Consider the following 18,107-nt stretch of genomic DNA (forward strand, 5'->3'; position numbering starts at 1 on the left):
ATTTGAAGCCATCAGGCATCTTGAAACCAGTCTTAATGGCCCAGTGATTAAATAATTGGACAAACTAGCCTTCTTGAACTTTTGCTTTCGGAGGAGCTTCTGCAAATTTCAGAAGGCAAGGGTAGATTTGAACTCTTCTGTTCTCATGGAAATAATAAAATAACATGAAAAAAACCTAATCTTCTTCTAGACTATTTAAACCTTCTACACAACTGTATAGGAGCTTTTATTTAGAAAGGAACCTAGACATCCCTAAGCACGTTGGAGGACTTGGATTTGAGCACCAAACCAGGAATGATCTTTGTTGATTCTTGATTTCCCTTAAATTTAATGATGGTTTCATGTACTTAGTTGCCAAAAGGAGGAGCTTGTCACTAAAGGACATGTCTAACATCAGGTTTTAGGCAATTTGATTTATAATGAACAATATACAACAACTTCATTTTTTATTTATTGCAAAATTTCAGTAGGTTTTAAAAAGTTAGCAACTTACCTGGTAGCCCAAGGTCCCCTATTTCACCTTTTATTGTCATATTACATGGAACTGTTCTCATTCCCTTTTCGCCTTTTAGACCTATTATTCCAATTACGCCTTGTTTACCCTTCAGTCCTTTCTGACCATCAGAACCTGCATCAAAACAACAAGAAAAAAGGAGAAACAAAGGTACACTATTTATTTTTAGCAGCAATATTTCCCTGGAGTGGTTTTTTCAGATACAAAGTTTTGAGACTTAAAACTTGTACATTTTGAAGATTGTGTGACAAGTGTTACACCTAAAACAACTGTACTCATCCCTGCCTCTGTATACTCATGATGTGGAGATGCCGGTGATGGACTGGGGTTGACAATTGTAAACAATTTTACAACACCAAGTTATAGTCCAGCAATTTTATTTTAAATTAAAATTCAACCATTATTGATTAGAAAATGAACTGCAGCTCTGAATCAGAAACCATGAACAAAAAGGATGCTAATCCCCATTCTCTCAGTTTATATGCTCAGTGACTAAGCCCACAGTTAAGAGTATGTGCTGTGACATGTTAGTGGTTTAACAGAATACCGGCAATTTGCACACAGTGAGTTTGCTATCTCAGTCATGCCAATGTGGGGATTAGCTGAGTACAGGACAGGTGCTTGCCTACAGAAAGTGAGAGAAACTCGGAGGGAGAGGCAACCTAGTTGCTCTCACACACATCCTAGTAGCTGGTTTCAGCTGGCAACAGCATTGCCATCGTCTCCCTTAATTCCCTTCGTACCATACCCTAGGATGAGAGGGAGAGCAGATAACCTGCATCTGGGTCTCTGCTTCTGATGCTTTCTAAATACGTTGCCAGTTCATGTGCAAGAGTTCTGGGTAATTGTGTTCATCATAACAGATTGGACTATGATCTATTCATTGACAACCATCTAGCATTATATTTATAATGTTTAGAGGTTGGTGAACTTTTTATATGCTCAACAAATAAGATTGACAAAAATCAAAATGTCACACGCGTATTTCTTAAAGCATTGGATTTGAACATCTTGAGACAAATGGGAGCATTTATTTGAGATATAAGCTCCAACAAGTGAATCAGACTTTATGATTCTAATTACAGTTTGCCTAGCTAACAATAGTTAACTGCATTTACAAAGTAATTCATCGTGTGAAATGCTTTGAGACATTTTGATCATGTGATAAGGTGCTACATTACTGCACATGTTTCTTTTCTGTTACTGCACCTGTGTTCTTTCCTGTCCTTTACCTTTGTCTCCTTTGCAGCCTTGAGGTCCTTGTATGCCCGTTAACCCCGCAGTCCCTGGTTCCCCCATAACACCGGGTTCACCTTTTGGACCTGTTTGCAGATTGAAGAAAAAATATTATCAGACATGGCCTGGAAATATTGATTTGACAAAGAATAAAAACTAGTATTTAAGATTTTCTGAGTTAAATATCTCAATGGTCCAGAAGGATTCTCCATAAACTTTACTTCATTAATGTTCCACTGCGAACTCCTGACAAATAAATAAGACTTTTTCTTTAGAAGAGAGAAAGATCATTAGGCCCAATGGGGTGAATATTCGTTTTGGGCCTTGGCGCAAAACAGGCGATATTGGATCGGGCGCCCGTTATACGCCATTTGGTTGATAGCAGATCGGCCCGATTTTCGGTTCCAATGACTTAAATGCAGTAAATGCAAACTTGACTGAAGGAACCAAAGACTAAGGAGTAGGTTCCTGTTTTAACAAGGACTGGGGTATAATGCCTGGAAACACTACTACACACAAAGGGTGGTACAAGTTTGGAACTCTCTTCCGCAAACGGCAGTTGATGCTAGCTCAATTGTTAACTTTAAATCTGAGATTGATAGATTTTTGTTAATCATAGGTATTAAGGGATATGGGGCTAAGGCGGTATATGGAGTTAGGTCACAGATCAGCCATGATCTCACCGAGTGGTGGAACAGGCTCAAGGGGCTAAATGGCCTACTCCTGTACCTATGTTCCCTATGTTCCCTACATTTTCTATGTTCCTTTGATTGGGAGGAATGTGAAAATGGTCTGAGCGTGTTCTGTACATAGGCCTGAACAACCGAGTCAATGAGATGGGATGAATGACCTTTTCTCATTCCAATATCGCATTGTTACAACAGCTTTTTATAATGAGTTTGAGCGACACCACTTTATATATTTCTATATTTTGTCATTTTTCACTGTAAGACTACAATATAGGAATACGGGTATGGTAGTATAGTGGTTATGTTACTGGACTAGTAATCCAGAGGCCTGGACTAATAATCCGTAGACATAAGTTCAAATCCCACCACGGCAGCCGGGGAATTTAAATTCAGTTAATTAAATAAGGTCTGGAATAAAAAGCTACTATCAGTAATGGTGACCATGAAACTACCGGATTGTCGTTAAAAACCCAACTGTGTCACTAATGTCCTTTAGGGAAGGAAACCAGTGGGTCTGGCCTATATGTGACTCCAGATCCACAGTAATATGGTTGATTCTTAACTGCCGTCTGAATTAGCTGAGCAAGCCACTCAGCTGTACAATCCCATTACAAAAAGTCATAATAAGATAAAACCGGATGGACCACTCGGCATCGGACCACTAGGAACCAGACACGACAAAGGCAAAAACAAACCAAGCCCAGTCGGCCCTGCAAAGTCCTCCTCACTAACATCTGGGGACTTGTGCCAAAATTGGGAGAACTGTCCCACAGACTGGTCGAGCAACAGCCTGACATAGCCATACTCACACAATCAAACCTTTCAGCCAACTTCCCAGACACCTCCATCATCATCCCTGGGTACGTCCTGTCCCACCGGCAGGACAGACCCACCAGAGGTGGCGGTACAGTGGTATACAGTCAGGAGGGAGTGGCCCTGGGAGTCCTCAACATTGACTCCAGACCCCATGAAGTCTCATAGCATCAGGTCAAACATGCGCAAGGAAACCTCCTGCTGATTACCACCTACCGCCCTCCCTCAGCTGATGAATCAGTCCTCCTCCATGTTGAGCATCACTTGGAGGAAGCACTGAGGGTAGCAAGGATACAGAATGTACTCTGTGTGGGGGACTTCAATGTCCACCACCAGGAGTGGCTCGATAGCACCACTACTGACCGCGTTGGCTGAGTCCTGAAGGACATAACTGTCAGACTGGGCCTGCGGCAGGTAGTGAGAGAACCAACGAGGGAGAAACCTACTTGACCTCGTCCTCACCAATCTACATATCGTAGATGCATCTGTCCATGACCACCGCACAGTTCTTGTGGAGAAGAAGCCCATCTTCATACTGAGGACACCGTCCATAGTGTTGTGTGGCACCACCATCGTGCTAAATGGGATAGATTCAGAACAGATCTAGCAGCTCAAAATTGGGCATCCATGAGGTGCTGTGGGCCATCAGAAGTAGCAGAATTGTATTCCAGCACAATCTGTAACCTCATGGCCTGGCATATTCCTCACTCTACCATTACCAACAAGCCAGGGGATCAACCCTGGTTCAATGAGGAGTGTAGAAGAGCATGCCAGGAGCAGCACCAGGTGTACCTAAAAATGAGTTGCCAACCTGGTGAAGCCACAACATAGGACTACATGCGTGCTAAACAGCAGAAGCAGCATGCTATAGACATAGCTAAGTGATTCCACAACCAATGGATCAGATCAAAGCTCTGCAGTCCTGCCACATCCAATCATGTTTGGTGGTGGACAATTAAACAACTAACGGGAGGAGGAGGCTCTGCAAACATCCCCATCCTCAATGATGGCGGAGTCCAGCACGTGAGTGCAAAAGACAAGGCTGAAGCTTTTGCAACCATCTGCAGGCAGAAGTGCCAAGTGGATGATCCATTTCGGCCTCCTCCCGAGATCCCCACCATCATAGAAGCCAGTCTTCAGCCAATTGTATTCACTCCATGTGATATCAAGAAACGGCTGAGTGCACTGGATACAGCAAAGGCTATGGGCCCCGACAACATCCCGGCTGTGGTGCAGAAGACTTGTGCTCCAGAACTAGCTGCGCCTCTAGCCAAGCTGTTCCAGTACAGCTACAACACTGGCATCTACCCGACAATGTGGATAATTGCCCAGGTATGTCCTGTCCACAAAAAGCAGGGCAAATTCAATCCGGCCAATTACCGCCCTATCAGTCTACCCTCAAACATCAGCAAAGTGATGGAAGGTGTCGTCGACAGTGCTATCAAGCGGCACTTACTCACCAATAACCTGCTCACTGATGCTCAGTTTGGGTTCCGCCAGGACTAGTCGGCTCCAGACTCATTATAGCCTTGGTCCAAACATGGACAAAAGAGCTGAATTCCAGAGGTGAGGTGAAAGTAACTGCCCTTGACATCAGGGCAGCATTTGACCGAGTGTGGCGTGAAGGAGCCCTAGTAAAATTGAAGTCAATGGGAATCAGGGGGAAAACTCTCCAGTGGCTGGAGTCATACCTAGTACAAAGGAAGATGTTCGTGGCTGTTGGAGGCCAATCATCTCAGCCCCAGGACATTGCTGCAGGAGTTCCTCAGGGCCGTGTCCTAGGCCCAACCATCTTCAGCTGCTTCATCAATGACTTTCCCTCCATCATAAGGTCAGAAGTGGGGATGTTTGCTGATGATTGCACAGTGTTCAGTTCCATTCGCAACCCCTCGGATAATGAAGCAGTCCGTGCCCGCATACAGCAAGACCTGGACAACATCTAGGCTTGGGCTGATAAGTGGCAAGTAACTTTCGCGCCAAACAAGTGCCAGGCAATGACAATCTCCAACAAGAGAGAGTCTAACCACTCCCTCTTGACATTCAATGGCATTACCATCACCGAATCCCCCACCATCAACATCCTGGTGTCACCATTGACCAGAAACTTTACTGGGCCAGCCACATAAATACTGTGGCTACAAGAGCAGGTCAGAGGCTGGGTATTCTGTAGTGAGTGACTCACCTCCTGACTCCCCAAAGCCTTTCCACCATCTACAAGGCACAAGTCAGGAATGTGATGGAATACTCTCCACTTGCCTGGATGAGTGCAGCTCCAACAACACTCAAGAAGCTCGACACCATCCAGGACAAAGCAGCCCACTTGATTGGCACCCCACCCACTACCTTAAAGATTCACTCCCTCCACCAGCGGCGCACTGTGGCTGCAGTGTGTACCATCTACAGGATGCAGTGCAGCATCTCGCTAAGGCTTCTTCGACAGCACCTCCCAAATCCGCAACCTCCACTATCTAGAAGGACAAAGGCAGACGCATGGGAACAACACCACCTGCATGTTCCCCTCCAAGTTACACACCATCCTGACTTGGAAATATATCGCCATTCCTTCATCATCGCTGGGTCAAAATCTTGGTACTCCCTTCCTAACAGCACTGTGGGAGACCCTTCACCACACGGACTGCAGCGGTTCAAGAAGGCAACTCACCAACACCTTCTCAAGGGCAATTAGGGATGGGCAATAAATGCTGGTCTTGCCAGCGACGCTCACATCCCATGAATGAATAAAAAAACAGTTTACCTGATCTGCCCGGTATTCCTGGCCGGCCTGGGTGCCCAGGAGGGCCTATTTGTCCTGTAGGGCCAGCACAGCCTGGATTTCCAATTGACCCAGGAACACCAGGGAGGCCTGGAATGTCCAGTCCTGGAATTCCTGGATCTCCTGTAGGTCCTCTACTTGGTATTCCTGTAAAGATAAATTTCCTAAGCAAAATCATAGAATCAAGGAATGTTACAGCATACAAACAGGCCATTTGGTCCATCAAGTTTGCACCTGTATTTTCCTAGATATGAGCCATTTAGTCTAATTCCACTCTCCTGCTCACTTCCCATACCTTTTAATATTCCCTTTCTTTCAAGCAACTATCCAATTCCCTTTTAAAAGAATTTATATACAACCAAGGTGCTGTAAAATAAAAGAATATGTAATTAGATAAAAGACAGAAGTGACATTTTAACTTGCGTAAAACTCATGGTTTGACAGCAACAGAAATTATTGTCTAATTTCACTTCTCCCATAACATATACCATTGGTTGAGTATCACGTATTCAGTCACATCCATTCATTGGACGAATATATCCAATGGGAGTCATTATCTTCGATATTTATTTTTTTATTTTTCACAATCCACAGAGTGATTTGGAGCATCAGATGCAGCTGATGTAAATGAGGCTGGGAGAACAATTTGGTCACTTTGAATTCCCTAAAGAATGTAATAAAATTGCACACCCAAGGCTTTTAAAGAATATTACATATATGATGCAATTAATAGCAAATTTGTTTGTTGGACTAAAATTTGGCATAGCAATAGAAAGCAGAAATTGACGATAAATAGATGGAAGAAGTAATTTTCTGACTTTGCACACCTGGTGGGGAGCCTTGCTTGTTGAGAGCGCTCATCATAAATTTGGGCACACACTGTTTACAATTTTCCAGCCATTTAAAACAACGGTCAGAAAATTGTTGGCAGTGTGCCCGAACTTCCAATAGGTGCTCTTGGCAGGCGAGGCTCTTTGCTGGGAGTGTGATGTCAGAACATTACCCTTATAACTGCTATGCGAGGGGCAGTGACAAATGAAGCACTGAATAGTTTTGTTTTAGTTCCTATTGTTTATGTTCCTCATTACCAACTTGGAGGAGTTTACCACTAGTCATATAACTTACTGATGACTTCTCCAGCTATGCAGCCTAATGACAAGTGTAAGGAGATTGATCGCGTTTAATGGGATTCGGGTAAATTTAATGGGTGAGTTGAGGAATAGCAGAATGGATTTAATGTGGATAAAGTAAGGTAAAGATGATCAACATCCAATTACAATGGAATAATAATGTTAATACATAAATTATATACAATTTATGTACCATTGGTTTATTATCTACTAATATTATAAATTATAAAGTATGAATGTCACAAAATAACATTTTCTCTCTCAAAAATAAAAAATCGTAGAAAGAAGTAATGTAATCTCAATACCTTGTAGGCCTGGTGTTCCACGTGGGCCTTCAACACCTGCAGGACCAGGTATCCCTCTTCCTGGTGGTCCATGTGGACCTGTTGGCCCTGGATTACCATTACTTCCAAGTTCACCTGCAAAGTGGAAGTTACTAGAGCTCTTTCAAACAAATACTGTTATGTACAGAAGAATGCATGCCAAATGGTCATTTTACAAACCACAAAAGTATACCGCACACACATTTCTTATCCTGGCATAATTGTGCAATGGTGTTAAAAAGGAAGGAAGCACTTAATGGAATTTTAAAATTTCATGCCTCTTTGCAGGTTTAACAATTTTTAAATATTTATTCCTCCCTTGTTTGAAATGCCCACCCCTGCCCTCCTCACTACCCGAATACAATAGAGTAGATCTAGATGCATACAATCCCAAGGAGAATTGAAAGCCTCCACACCCATCCCACACACAATTACGATGTCCATAACAGGTAGGGAACAATTTGCTGGAGGTTCCTTTAGAGACCATTAAAAAGTGATACAATCCAACATCCCATGCAAAGCTGCAAACATACGAAAAGTAATTCTTTCTTACAATATAACTCAAAAACAATACGGTTCTTTATTTACAACAGGTACATCTGCTAGATCAGTCTGTAATGTTAACCAACAGGTAGGAACATTTACTATTTACCCACAAGTAAAATATATCAGATGATCTGTAGGCATCTTATCCCCTTCCCCAACCTGTTTATAACAACTTTAATTGAGGATAATGTCCGGGATAAATTGACTTGTGTGGCTATTTTTGATATTCAAAAACAGAAGCAGATTTCAATACCTCGTGGACCTTGAGAACCACCACGACCAGGAAGCCCTTCATCTCCAGGAGGACCAGAGGGACCTGAATCACCCGTCTCTCCTAGTAGTCCAATATTTCCTGGAGGACCTGGTGGGCCACGATTGCCTGGCTGTCCATAACTTCTGGTACCCTGAAAACAAGATAGAGGATATTTACATAAATTAGGGCCCCGATATTACCAGGGAGGTGGATTGGCAGCGGGGCGGGGGGGGGCGCGACTGGGCACGTGAGTAACCCGCCCAGTAAAATCCGTCCGTTCCCCACACGATCGCGGGTAAATTGAAGCCACTTAACGTGGCTTCTGGGTTTCCCGTCGGAAACCTGAGCAGCAGGCGGACTGCGCACCCGCATCACAGGCTGTCAGCTGGAGGAGCCCTATTTAAAGGGGCAGTCCTCCAATGACTGATCCTGCAGCAAAGAACCACACTGCACCATGGAGCAGCCCAGGGGAAAGGCTGCCCCCAGGTTTAATGATGCCTCACTCCAGATCTTACTGGATGGGGTGAGGAGGAGGAGGGAGATCTTCTACCCGGCGGACGGGAGTAAGTGGTCTGCCTCTGCCACCAAGAAGGCGTAGCTCGAGGTGGCAGAGGAGGTCAGCAGCAGCAGCAACGTCTCCCACACCTGGATCCAGTGCAGGAAGAGCTTCAATGACCTAACTAGGTCAGCCAAAGTGAATTCACTTACTCATTCTCCTACACTCCGTTTTCCACATCACCGCCCCCACCCCACAACTCCTTCGGCACTGCCAACACTACTCTATCACATCACTCCTCACACCCACTCAAAGCTCATCCTCAACTTACCTGCACTTACTCACCTCCCCAGTACTCATCCCACCACTACCACTCAACCCAATCCTCATACACTGTCATGGCTCTGTCTCATACTCACCCTCTGATGCATCTCTTTCACGGTCAGCCTCACCCAAACCAATGTATTCAGCGGTTGGCCACGCCACCATCACTCACTAACGCCTCTCTACTTTCTCCCCTTATAGGAGAAGAGAGCCCAGAATGCACGGGAGAGGGCGAAGACCGGAGTGGGGCCACAACATCAGGTCGTTCTCATGGACGCGGAGCAGGAGGCTCTTGAATAGAGCCGCACCCTCGAGTGCCTGTCCGTCGGGGATGCCGAGACTGCCGCCCGACAAATGGCTGGTGACAGAACTTTAACATTCACAATAGCACTCACAATAGCAAATGATGTTAACATGCCTTGCCATCTTCAGCACCTCAACATCTGTCATCATGCTTAATATTGCCTTCTGTTCTCTTACAGGGCCTTCAGCGACTGCCGTGACAGCAGAGGGCGATTCCTCAGAGGATATGCCGGCCTCTGAGGGGGCACCATCACATCTGAGCGAGCCATCCACCAGCGCAGATACACACACCTCGGTGGGTCCCCGTCCTCACTGAGTTGGGGTTGCACATGGTGAGTCACCACACACATGTGAGACACTGGTGGCAGGGGCAGCTGTGGAGAGTCCGCCTCGGTGGGAGCATTCTCCTCCGGGCTCTGCTCAGCTGGACATAGATGTCGGACCCCGGGGGCCAGCCATGAAAAGGAGAATGATCGAGGGGCAGCAGCACATTTGCGAGGTGCTGGAACAGGTGACACGCGCACTCTCCACAATCGCGCAGAGGATGGAGGAGTCCAACTCCTGCATGAGTGGAATGGTGGCACAGGTACGGGAGGGAATCTCCGAGATACTGTCACAGGGACGTGAGGGCATCTCTGAGATAGTGTCGTGGGTAAGTGCGGGAACGTCTGTGATGGAGGGAAGGCTAACCTCCATCGAGCTTCAAGCACGGCTCAGCAATGAGTCCACTGAGGCCCTGACAACGGCCCTTCGGACTCAGGATGATCAACTTTCTGCCGCCTTAAACAGGCAGGCAGATACACTAGCACTGGCCTTACAAGGCTTCACACATGTCCTCCAAACTGTCGTCCAGCAGAGTGGTAGGAGTGATGTGGGCCTGGCCCAGGAGAGGGATGATGGCGAATATAAAAAGAAAAAGGGTGGCTAAAGCAAACGTAGGTCCTTTAGAGGATGAGACCGGGAAATTAATGGTGGGAAACATGGAGATGGCAAAAATGCTGAACAAATATTTTGTTTCAGTCTTTACGGTAGAGGACACTAAGAATATCCCAACACTGGACAAATAGGGGGCTCTAGGGGGGGAGGAGCTAAATACGATTAAAATCACTAAGGAATTGGTACTCAGTAAATTAGTGGGACTCAAGGCGGATAAATCCCCTGGACCTGATGGCTTACATCCTAGGGTCTTGAGGGAAGTGGCAGCAGGGATTGTGGATGCTTTGGTAATAATTTTCCAAAATTCTCTGGACTCGGCAAAGGTCCCGGCAGATTGGAAAACTGCTAATGTAACACCCTTATTTAAAAAAGGTAGTAGGCAGAAGGCTGGAAATTATAGACCAGTTAGCCTAACATCTGTGGTGGGTAAAATTTTGGAGTCTATTATTAAGGAGACAGTAGCGGAACATTTGGATAAACATAATTTAATAGGACAAAGTCTGCATGGCTTTACGAAGGGGAAGTCATGTCTGACAAATTTGCTTGAGTTCTTTGAGGACATAACGTACAGGGTGGATAAAGGGGAACCAGTGGACGTAGTGTATTTAGACTTCCAGAAGGCATTCGACAAGGTGCCACATAAAAGATTATTGCTCAAGATAAAGAATCACTGGATTGGGGGTAATATTCTGGCATGGGTGGAGGATTGGTTATCTAACAGGAAGCAGAGAGTTGGGATAAATGGTTCATTCTTGGACTGGCAACCAGTAGCCAGTGGTGTTCCGCAGGGGTCGGTGCTGGGTCCCCAACTCTTTACAATCTATATTAACGATTTGGAGGAGGGGACCGAGTGTAACATATCAAAGTTTGCAGATGATACAAAGATGGGAGGGAAAGTAGAGAGCGAGGAGGACATAAAAAACCTACAAGGGGATATAGACAGGCTGGGTGAGTGGGCGGAGATTTGGCAGATGCAATACAATATTGGAAAATGTGAGGTTATGCACTTTGGCAGGAAAATTCAGAGAGCAAGTTATTATCTTAATGGCGAGAAACTGGAAAGTACTGCAGTACAAAGGGATCTGGGGGTCCTTGTGCAAGAAAATCAAAAAGTTAGTATGCAGGTGCAGCAGGTGATTAAGAAGGCCAACGGAATGTTGGCTTTTATTGCTCGGGGGATAGAATATAAAAACAGGGAGGTATTGCTGCGGTTATATAAGGTATTGGTGAGACCGCACCTGGAATACTGCATACAGTTTTGGTCTCCATACTTAAGAAAAGACATACTTGCTCTCGAGGCAGTACAAAGAAGGTTCACTCGGTTAATCCCGGGGATGAGGGGGCGGACATATGAGGAGAGGTTGAGTAGATTGGGACTCTACTCATTGGAGTTCAGAAGAATGAGAGGCAATCTTATTGAAACATATAAGATTGTGAAGGGGCTTGATCGGGTGGATGCGGTAAGGATGTTCCCAAGGATGGGTGAAACTAGAACTAGGGGGCATAATCTTAGAATAAGGAGCTGCTCTTTCAAAACTGAGATGAGGAGAAACTTCTTCACTCAGAGGGTGGTGGGTCTGTGGAATTTGCTGCCCCAGGAAGCTGTGGAAGCTACATCATTAAATAAATTTGAAACAGAAATAGACAGTTTCCTAGAAGGAAAGGGAATTAGGGGTTACGGGGAGCGGGCAGGAAATTGGACATGAATTTAGATTTGAGGTTAGGATCAGATCAGCCATGATCTTATTGAATGGCTGATCTGATCCTGATGAAATAGGAGCAGGCTCGAGGGGCCGATTGGCCTACTCCTGCTCCTATTTCTTATGTTCTTATGTTCTTATGAAAGGGGACATGGAAGTGGGGACGCCACTCAAAGCGCTTCAACGTCTCACCCATTGCCCCCCTCTCAACCAGTACCCGCAATGCTGACTCCTCTCCAGGTGGTCGAGTCTGCCCCTGCACAGGTGCAGGTGGAGTAGTCTTTGGAGGAGCCCTCATGGGCACCGAAACCCAGAGGGCATCGGCCCAAAGCATCTAATCGGTCAGGGCATGAACAAGAGCAACCTGCCACTACCTCTGCTGCAGCCACAGGGGAAGCACTACGTAGGAGTAGTCGGAAGCGTAAGGCAAAGATTTTGTGAGCACAAAGGGGATGCACAAGGGTGTTGGACGGTTTGTCATGTTTTTTATTTATATTTGATTTTTGTTCAACTCACATTACATATTATTGTCACCACTACTGCCACGTCTTTGGCCATTCTTGACTGGCTTGTGCAGTAAGTCCCTTTCATGAGTTTCACCAACACTTGATGCCACCCATTGGTCACTCTACAGTGGGTGTATGTGTAGTTGCACGACTATTTTGTGCAGGGGATGGGGGAGGGGGCCTGGTGTGGCCGCTCCCCTGTCCAGGTGGTGAGGACTGGTCTCTTCACACTGTCTGATGTCAGGAGAACCGTTCACGTATCAGTGACTCCCCGGCCTCACGAGCAGCCATGTGAGCCACTGTTCTGCCCATAGGTTGCTCCTCCTCCTCCTCTGCCTCCTCCTCCTCATCCTCGTCCTCCTCCTCATCCTCCTCGTCCTCCTCGTCCTCCTCGTCCTCCTCCTTCTCTTCCTCCTCAATATGGGTGGCAGATGTAGATAGGGCCTCCTTAAGCGGCACCTGTCTCTGTTGTGCCATGTTGTGCAGGGCACAACACACGACTATAATGTGTCCCACTCTGTCTGGTGCATATTGAAGCGCTCCCCCAGAATGATCAAGGCACCTGAAGTGCATCTTGAGCAGCCCTATAGCCTGCTCAATTGTAGACCTGGTAGCAATGTGGCTGTCGTTATATCGACGCTGTTGGATGGTGGTGGGGTTCCTGAGAGGTGTCATGAGCCATGTGTGCAGGGGGTATCCCTTGTCCCCGAGGAGCCAGCCCTTGCGGGTGTTCGGTGCGTGGAAGAGGGGCGGGATGTTGAACTCCCGGAAGATGAAGGAATCGTGGCAGCTGCCAGGGTATCTGGTGGTCACAGGTAAGCTGAGTGTTGATGGAGTGATAGTCCTTCCTGTTGATGAACAGTCCTGGCTCGTGTGGAGGTGCTCGTATTGCTATATGGGTGCAATCGATTACACCCTGCACCCATGGGAAGCCAGCCACAGCGTGGAATCCCACTGACCTCTCCGTCTGGCTGAGGTTGTCCATGGGGAAGTTGACATAGTGCGAGGCCCTGCGAAACAAGCTGTCGCAGACCTGCCTTATGCACTTGTGTGCAGACGACTGAGAGACCCCGGCAATGTCCCCGGTGGCACCCTGGAACGATCCAGCGGCGAAGAAGTTGAGGGCAGTGGTGACTTTGACAGTGACATGTAAGAAAATGCTGGTCAGGCCAGCCGGAAGCATCTTGGCATGAAGGAGGCTGCAGATGTCTGCGACTACCTGGCGACTGAATCTGAGCCTCCGTATGAACTGCTCCTCAGAGAGGTCCAGGAAGCTGAGCCTCGGTCTGTAGACCCTGTGGTGAGGGTAGTGCCTCCTGCGATGCCGCTCTCTCTGTTGTTGCCCTCCCTGCTGTTGTGCAGGTGCCTGTAGTGCAGCACTGTGTTGTGGAGCTCCACGTGGTGGAGGTTGACGGTGTGCCTGGCGAAGCTGGTGATGTTGCTTGTCCTCGGATAAAGTGATGAATGCAGCTATTGCACCCCCCATCCTGACGGTGTGAGTTTGAGGGGGTCCACAAAGTAGGTAAATGTGTTTGCACAGCACAGTTTAGGGTATAAATTAATAATTTTGAGTGGAAAGACAAAGGTGTTGCAGCCAAAACTTTGTCTGAAGTGACAGAGTGCCCTGCTGCAATAAATGAGGTATTCCCCACAACTGTCAAAAAATCCTTTGCATCTCCCACTGGCTGCTGACTGAAACACGTCTGCTCCAACAGGGAGTGTTTCCCACAGCACGGGAAGCACGCTGAGGATCCTTGAAAATTGCAGCCCTGCCAAAATCTCCCGTCAATGAGGTCTGTCAAGTACCTGAACTACCTAAGTAAGTATTTAAATTGTCATCCCGCCGGCTTTAATTGCCGGTGGGAGTCCCACATGCAGGAGCTGCGCGTGCACCCAAACGCGTCATTGGGGAACCCGGAAGTGAGCGGGTTGGAGCCGGGCTCCGAACCTGCTCAGGGATTCTGCCATTTTCGGAGCCCACCCACCCCCAACGCACCCGCTCGGCCGTCCGAAAATCGGTCCCTAGAAGTTTAACTGGTAGAATTAAGTATTAGCAAAAGACTTTTCCCTTGCTCCTTTCCTATAATAAAAGTAGACTAAAGGCCAATCTAAAACCATCTCCTCACGGCCTTATGTCAGGCAAACCTGACCATGAAATGTTTAAAAGATCCTCAAGTCTCAGTATTATACTTTTGCAACTGATGCTTACTTGGATGACTTACTGATAAGTACATATACTATAGGTCATTAAAAATACACTAACTACTATAATGCTGTAATATATGATTATATTGTAGTGTAATGTTAATAGTGTAGAGAGGTAATAATCCAGTATTGAAATATAATGCTGTATATTAAAATAGTCTATTACTGTATTATACTATAGTACCATGCTATAATACTCTCCAGTCAACATGACCGGGCTGGCTATAGAACCCAGAAAAGTTTGCTATTGCCTGCTCTCCTTTGCCATCTCCCACAACTCAATCATCCATTCAGACATCCCCTCACACAAGTGTGTACAAACATGGAAATACACATCAAAAGGATGCGATGAGCTTTCCAAAATTCTACAGGGCTACCAAAACTTTTAGAAGAAAAGCCATGGACTGATTCTACTCACGATTGAGAATTTGAAATTCTTGCTGGTAAACTAACCTTAGGACCTGTCCATCCTGGAAGTCCTGGTGTTCCAGGCGCTCCTGATCTTCCTGGAGGCCCTGGAGGACCCAATGATCCAGGGTGCCCTGAGTTACCTACAAAACAGTAAAGTATATGGAAACAATTTATTCTGGGGTCAGGAGGAGGGAAATTATCCAAATTTTTTCAAGATAATAAAAACAGTTTGGATTATTTGTAATGTTCTGGAATAGCAATCTTTGATAAAGACAATCATGCATCACACTTTTAGATGTAGCTTTCTACTTTCCTTTAGTTTTAAGAATAAAACTAAAATATAAAACTACTAATCCACTGAAGAGTTGTGCAAGTTATTTTAAATTTTTGTCCACTTGAAGCTTCCTTACAACACGCACCTTCCCAGCTGGGAGCTTGGGCTGCAGACCTGCAACTAGGTGTCTGCCAATGTCATCTATGAGCTCTCAATGTGTGGAATTGTGGGTGTGAATATACATCCTAATATTCCTTGGAGCCACCATGCTGTCCCTACTTAACGCAGTCCTGTACAATAACAGGAGTTGGAACTCATTTCTGATCTTAATCCTTAATGTAATGAATCAAAATCAGGGGAAAGTGCCAGATTGGTGGAATGTATAAATATAGCAATTTATCAAATCAATAGAATTACAATCATTATCAAAATATAATGTAAAAGAGGTAGCTACAGCATGAACATTTGGGCGTTCGACCGACAGGGGGCGCTGGTTGGTTGCCCATTCTGCAGCAAAAAAGACTCCTGCGATTTTGAGGCCTGGTTTTATGTAAATCTGTCAGGCGATCTGCGGGATGCCAAACAGGTGTCCCGGTGCAGCTCGCCAGATTGAGGCCTCAAAATTGGGCCGGGTAGTCGCCAGCAAGATAAGTTGCGGGGGAAGGGGCTCACTATCGCGGAGGTTGGGGGTCCTGGGGCGGCTGTGGCCTATATTACTTTTAGTGGGCCTCTACGGTTCCATCGCCTGTGGAACTGGTCGGAGCCCACACTGCGCATGCTCCAACTAGTTCTGACCTAAAATGGCAACCCAGGTTCTATTTACATCATAGGATCACGATTTCCATATTAAAAGGGGTCTATCGGCCGAAACAGGCCGGCGCTTCGGACCCCCGATTGTAGGCCTCTTTCAAAATGGAGCGGGCTGCATCGCCCGGTGTTAAAGGGGCGGTAAGGCTATCAACCCCATTTTGAGGCCGTTTCCACCCTATTAATGCCAGGCGAAGGCAGTCAAAATCTTTTAACAGTTTTTTTTAAAAAACAGCAATCTTTAATTGTCACCAACATAAATCCCAGAAGAGTTGTTTTGTTTAAACCAAAATACAACAGGCACAGTCTGCTATCACACAGAGAAGATCCTTGTGAATCCATCCACTATCTGATCTCTGCATAATTGTACTTTTCAAACAAAATACAGAGTGATTGGAAGTCACCTTCATTGCAACACAGTCCCCATTGAGTGTTGCAGTCAAAACAGCAACATTTGTCTGTGGATTCTGTGTCAAACAAAGATGGTTTCCAATTGTACACAAAAGAATGGATTCTGCAGTGATCCACAGCAACTAGTGAATGAACTTCATGAGAATCTCTCTTGTTCAATGTCAGCAGTGCACATCTGACTCATTTCCTCTTGTGTGCCATCTGAACTGCAAGGAAGTGTTACAACTTGAAACTAGAATGACGTTACACATTTTTGTTCTGGAGCTGGAGACTCCCAGAGCTTTCATTCAGTTATTTTTTTTTAACTCTGTGTTATTACCACCGAGTAAGATTATATCTGCTTAGACTTAGGCTACAACTATCATTAAGACAATGTAGCAAACTATCTCAATGAAAATTAGATCCTTGCTCCAATACTGCTAGGGGTTTTGAATGAAAAAGCAGTTGAGGATAAATACTTTTAGATTCTAGCCTTTAGCATTCCAAAATTTGAAGTTGAATGTTGCAATGGACAACGGATTATTGTATTACCCAAACCCTAACAAGGATGTCCTTCTATTGAACTCTTTTTAACCTCTTTTACTGGATTAGCCCTACCTTTGGGTCACACAAAGGTGAGTTGAGAAGAATACAATAAACCACGTGAAGAGGTGTTTTGTACCTTTAAGACCTGGAGGACCTGGAGGACCTGTCTCTGATGGTCCTTTCTCTCCTTTTGCTCCTGGAGCACCTGGTGCACCACCTCTGCCTGGAGGTCCAGGATTACCTGCAAGCACAACATTAACATTTTTCATTTCTTTCCATTTCATTCCACTTCAGCACTGAGGCACCTCAGTGCTGCTGAATATTGAAAGCCTCCAACTCATACTTCAGCATAAACATTACAGCATTACTGAGTACACAACTCAGCATTGCAGATGTTCAAAACAATTGAGATGGACAAATTTGTTAATCAGCCTTCCCCACCACGCAGTGTAGACCCATTAGATGCACGATTGATCTGAATTTTTGCGCTTACTTCCTCTGGCAGTGCCATTTTTATTTGGTTTGCATACAGGAGAAAAGGATGCACGTACCCGTTCCTTGTGTTTTTATGCAGTTTGTCCCACTATTGCTTATAAAAAGCTTGCCTCAAGAGCTGAGTGTCGTCCTTATTATTTAACTATTCGAGGGGAGCTGTTTTGGATCTAAAAGGCAATATCTACTGATAAGATCTGGATGCAGAAGTTGTAGCAAAGTGTTACATGAACATAGGTGAAAGTGTACTGTTTTCCATTAACAACTTGGCCAAAGAAAGAAAGAAATAAAGAACTGTCCTCACCTCTGAAAACACAGCACTCTATCAACATTGCAGAGATTTGTCAGCCTGGATTATGATTTGAACCCACAAACTTCAGACTCAGAACGGAAAGTGCTACCCTCAGTGGGAAAGTATGTTTTTCTAGACTGAGTAGTTA

The 18,107-nt window shown here is 45.6% G+C and overlaps 1 protein-coding gene across 1 annotated transcript in view; it reads right to left on the reverse strand.

Annotated features, from left to right (window-relative positions):
- The window catches only part of LOC137331357 (collagen alpha-5(IV) chain-like), a 195,496-nt gene that overhangs the window by 49,649 nt on the left and 127,740 nt on the right, over window positions 1-18,107 (reverse strand). Inside the window, exons 28-34 of the mRNA XM_067995103.1 lie at window positions 17,312-17,416; window positions 15,201-15,298; window positions 8,278-8,428; window positions 7,461-7,574; window positions 6,008-6,172; window positions 1,747-1,836; window positions 494-628 (exon numbers count right to left, since the gene is read on the reverse strand). Coding sequence (XP_067851204.1) covers window positions 494-628; window positions 1,747-1,836; window positions 6,008-6,172; window positions 7,461-7,574; window positions 8,278-8,428; window positions 15,201-15,298; window positions 17,312-17,416 — 858 coding nt within the window. The remainder of the gene's footprint in view (window positions 1-493; window positions 629-1,746; window positions 1,837-6,007; window positions 6,173-7,460; window positions 7,575-8,277; window positions 8,429-15,200; window positions 15,299-17,311; window positions 17,417-18,107) is intronic.

This window comes from Heptranchias perlo, chromosome 13, assembly GCF_035084215.1.
Source record: "Heptranchias perlo isolate sHepPer1 chromosome 13, sHepPer1.hap1, whole genome shotgun sequence".
NCBI classification, from domain to species: domain Eukaryota; kingdom Metazoa; phylum Chordata; class Chondrichthyes; order Hexanchiformes; family Hexanchidae; genus Heptranchias; species Heptranchias perlo.